Source organism: Abrus precatorius, unplaced genomic scaffold (assembly GCF_003935025.1).
Source record: "Abrus precatorius isolate BTA unplaced genomic scaffold, Abrus_2018 Scaffold2, whole genome shotgun sequence".
Taxonomy (NCBI): Eukaryota; Viridiplantae; Streptophyta; class Magnoliopsida; order Fabales; family Fabaceae; genus Abrus; species Abrus precatorius.
Window position 1 is genome coordinate 4,830,867 of NW_020874362.1, and position 3,626 is coordinate 4,834,492.

General features: G+C 38.2%; 1 protein-coding gene across 3 annotated transcripts; it reads right to left on the reverse strand.

The window, feature by feature from the left end:
- Positions 1-430: 430 nt before the first annotated feature.
- On the reverse strand, positions 431-3,244 carry LOC113858317 (geranylgeranyl pyrophosphate synthase, chloroplastic-like). Of its 3 annotated transcripts, none has more exons than XM_027490893.1 (2): positions 2,142-3,244; positions 823-2,072 (listed from the first exon to the last, which is right to left on the reverse strand). In XM_027490893.1, exons 1-2 carry the CDS (start codon positions 2,331-2,333, stop codon positions 1,200-1,202), a joined length of 1,065 nt encoding a protein of 354 aa, XP_027346694.1. In that variant the 5' UTR covers positions 2,334-3,244; the 3' UTR covers positions 823-1,199. The 3 variants fall into 3 exon arrangements, with proteins under 3 accessions (XP_027346693.1, XP_027346694.1, XP_027346695.1); XM_027490894.1 differs by having other exon boundaries at positions 914-1,547; positions 1,620-3,244; XM_027490892.1 differs by having other exon boundaries at positions 431-3,244.
- Positions 3,245-3,626: the final 382 nt, after the last annotated feature.

Sequence of the window (3,626 nt, forward strand, 5' to 3'; positions counted from 1 at the left end):
TCCTGCCTTTTGCCAAACATTTCAGAGGAACAGCAACCGTTAGGACCATAACAAAGTTAGCCATAGAGACTATATTAGCAAGAGACAATTTACAACAAAGTGTGTGATTGGTTGCCCATTAAAATTAGTTATTCGTACGCTTGAGATGTGAAAGCTAATCTTAATAGCTTCAAAATTACGCACATTCAAACTTAGTAGACACAGAACCAACACGGGGATAGTGTATATTTGAATTCAACGTGTTTCTAAATGCATCGCAAGTTTGATATTCTTTTCTCAAAGGATAAAACAACTATATAGTTTTCTCATTTTCCACACTGAAATCAATATTTTTCTCCCAGGTCTTGTCCACCTGACGAGTATCTGATGCGGACTTGAATTAAAACAGCATGAAGAATAAATTCATCTTTAGGATAGCAAATAACAAACGATCACTTTGCTTCAAAGAATTTAATAAAATAAGGAGACGACAGGAATGAAGGGTTCATTTGATTATACTCGATTGCCTAATCTCCAAAGATAAATAATTTATACGAAGTCATCTTCTAAGAAAATGCTATGCAGAGGCTAAACATCTTACTGATTGTTTCATCAGCCTCCAATAACAAGGCTGACTTTTCCCACTCTGCATAAAATTAAAAAGCAGAAAGAACCATGTTCGAATATACATATGTAGATAATATTAAATAAAGCTGTTTGATTATCCCCAACATCGTATCCATCTCAGCAGATAGGTCGCTAACTAAAACTTAATTGCAGGATCTCAAACGAACAGAAAATAGAAAAACTACTATTAGCTCCAAGTACTCACTATATGACATAACTTTGTCAATTCAATGCTTGAAAACCAGATGCAGAGAAACCTTTAGACGAGCTAGTAAAAGTCACCAACATAAGTAGTGAGACAAACTATTTAACATCCTTCAAGTTTCTGAATATGCCGTGTGTAAGAATTCTTTGCAAATAGCGGAAGAGAAAAACAGACTGCGGGTGAACTAAGGATACAATATTTAATTACAAAAAGGGATTATGCTTATGCGTCATACAAAATTGAAAACTATTATTGCACATAGAAAAAGGGTAGGAGGGGATTACTTTACACATCCTTAGTTGCAAAATTTGTTTGCAATAAGTAAATCCAATGATCTCATAAATCTAAATTTTCTAAACAAACAATTGTTAACTTGTGATACAACAGTCTAGTTTTGCCTATAAGCAATGTAATTAGCTAGGGCAATCAAAGGAGCAGCCTTATCAGGGTCAAATCCTACAAGCTGATCCTGTGCATCTTTATTCAATTTTTCCGCAAACTCCTTAGATTTCTCAATCCCCAAAAGCTTAGGGTAAGTAACCTTATCAGCCACAAGGTCTTTCCCCGCAGTCTTCCCCAATTCTAGTGAAGACTTTGTTACATCAAGAATATCATCAACAACCTGAAACAGCAACCCTATATACCTAGCAAATTTCCTCAATTTCTCAACCTCATCATCAGAACCGCCACCCAGAATTGCACCAAGAACAACGGCACCTTCAAGCAACGCCGCGGTCTTATGAAGGTGAATGAACTCAAGTCTTTCAAGTCCCACATCGGACAAGCCTTCCGAATTTATGTCGACAACTTGCCCAGCGACGAGTCCCTCGGCGCCGATCGACCGCGCAAGCTCGCCAATTGCGCGCACGATCCGCGCCGGTGACACACCGACGGTGGAGACGGCGATGTGCTCGAAGGCAAAGGCGAGAAGCGCATCGCCGGCGAGGACCGCAACGTCCTCGCCGAAGACCTTATGGTTGGTGGGCTTGCCTCGCCGGAGATCGTCGTTGTCCATGCAAGGGAGGTCGTCGTGGATGAGGGACATGGTGTGGATCATCTCGATTGCGCAGGCGGCGGGCATCGCGGTTGCCTCGGCGCCGCCAACGAGTTCGCAGGCGGCGACACAGAGGACAGGCCGCACGCGTTTGCCGCCGGCGAGGAGAGAATAGCGCATAGCCTCGTGGATCTTATGTGGCTCGCGGAGCGAAACGGCGTCGTCAAGCGCCTGGTTGACTGCGCTCGCTTTATGAAACATGTAGGACTTGAAATTGAAGACGGGTTTCTCTTCCGCTTCCACGGTGTCCTCTTCCTTGGTCAGCACTGCAGAGACAGAGAAAGAAGAAGAACAACAAGAAGAAGACGAAGAAGAAAGTTTATGCCTTTGCGGTTTTGTAACAGTGATGGAGGAAATGGGTAACTTAGTGAGACCGTGAAATAGATGAAAGGTTGGGGATCTGGATCTCGTTGCTTGGTTCAAAATGAAACTGGGGCGTGCCCATGAGTTAAGATTCACAGCACTCATGTTGGGGTTTTTGCGGGGATTAAGCTGTGTTTGGGTGTGAGATTGTGTTATCTCCTGAAAATAAATTAGAATGGGGGGCTAAATGGAAAGGTTGGGGCTTGGGTAACTGTCACAGAGTTGTGGTGGGTTGATGCGTGAGTCATTATTCTTCGCCGTGAGGGTGCATTGAGGAAGGGAAGTGGAAAGTGGGAACTAATGAGAGAGGCAAAAAGAGAGGATTACTAGTGGGGCTGGCAAATGGTGATGGATAAGCTAGGCTTCAACCAATGAGTCGATGACCAAGATAGGATCTTGGGATTTTGGGATTAGATGAGATTCAACTATCGAGGCACAGGGCATCTTTTGCCTTCCCGCAATTTCCTCCATCTCGTGTCGTTTGTGCCATTTCCTTTGTGTGGCTCCTGTCCGATAAGATAAATAAATTGCTTAATGTATATATTTTTAATTAACAGATTACTCGATGCAAAAGGTGTATTTGTGCCCTGAGATTAATTTTATAAACCATTAGTAAAATAACGTATTATCGTTCTATTTAATCGGAATTTGTTTCGCGTGTACAAAACATAATCCCAACAGGTCGGATGAATCTATCGAACACGTTTTTCCGGACCTAAATATTGCCTACCGTCATTACTATCCTCTACAAAGTCTGAAATGCAATGTTTTGAAAATTGGATAAGTCATAAATGAGGGAAAATATTAAAATTTATTGATCTAATAATGTGTGTGTTTCTTTACGTGTGTTCTTAAAGTTACGTTACATTTTGTTTTGCATGAAAATGCAAAATATTCAACATAGTTAAGTATGGAGAATCTTGTAAATAAATAAATAAATTCAAGAATATTCTTTGATTGAATTTTAATTTTTTTATGAAAATTTTAAATGTATTTTTAGTATAATTATTAACTTAACATTCTAGAAAAAAAAAAGTAAAAACAAAAAAAAGTAGAAGAAGAATTAAAAAAGAATAATAAAAAAAATTAAAGTAAATAATTAGAATTAATATTCAATTGTAATATGTAAACGTAATTTTCAATAACAATTAATATAAAATTGTTGATTTTTTAGTTATCAAATCTATTTTGTGTAAAACTTTGGCATACATAAATTTGAATGTAAGTGTTTTTAGTATAAAACTCGTAACATCTAAATAATAAAATGAATAACTACTTAAAACATGATAATCTAAAAATACAATGGCCTAAAATAATACATTTTTATAACTGCTTTTGTATATTATTTACGATCTTCAACGTATATTTTAATTTTCAATTGATAATAACTACTGATAA

Coding starts and splice junctions, on each gene's coding strand:
- LOC113858317 (XM_027490892.1), bottom strand. CDS start 2,333: ATGAGTGCTGTGAATCTTAACTCATGGGCACGCCCCAGTTTCATTTTG.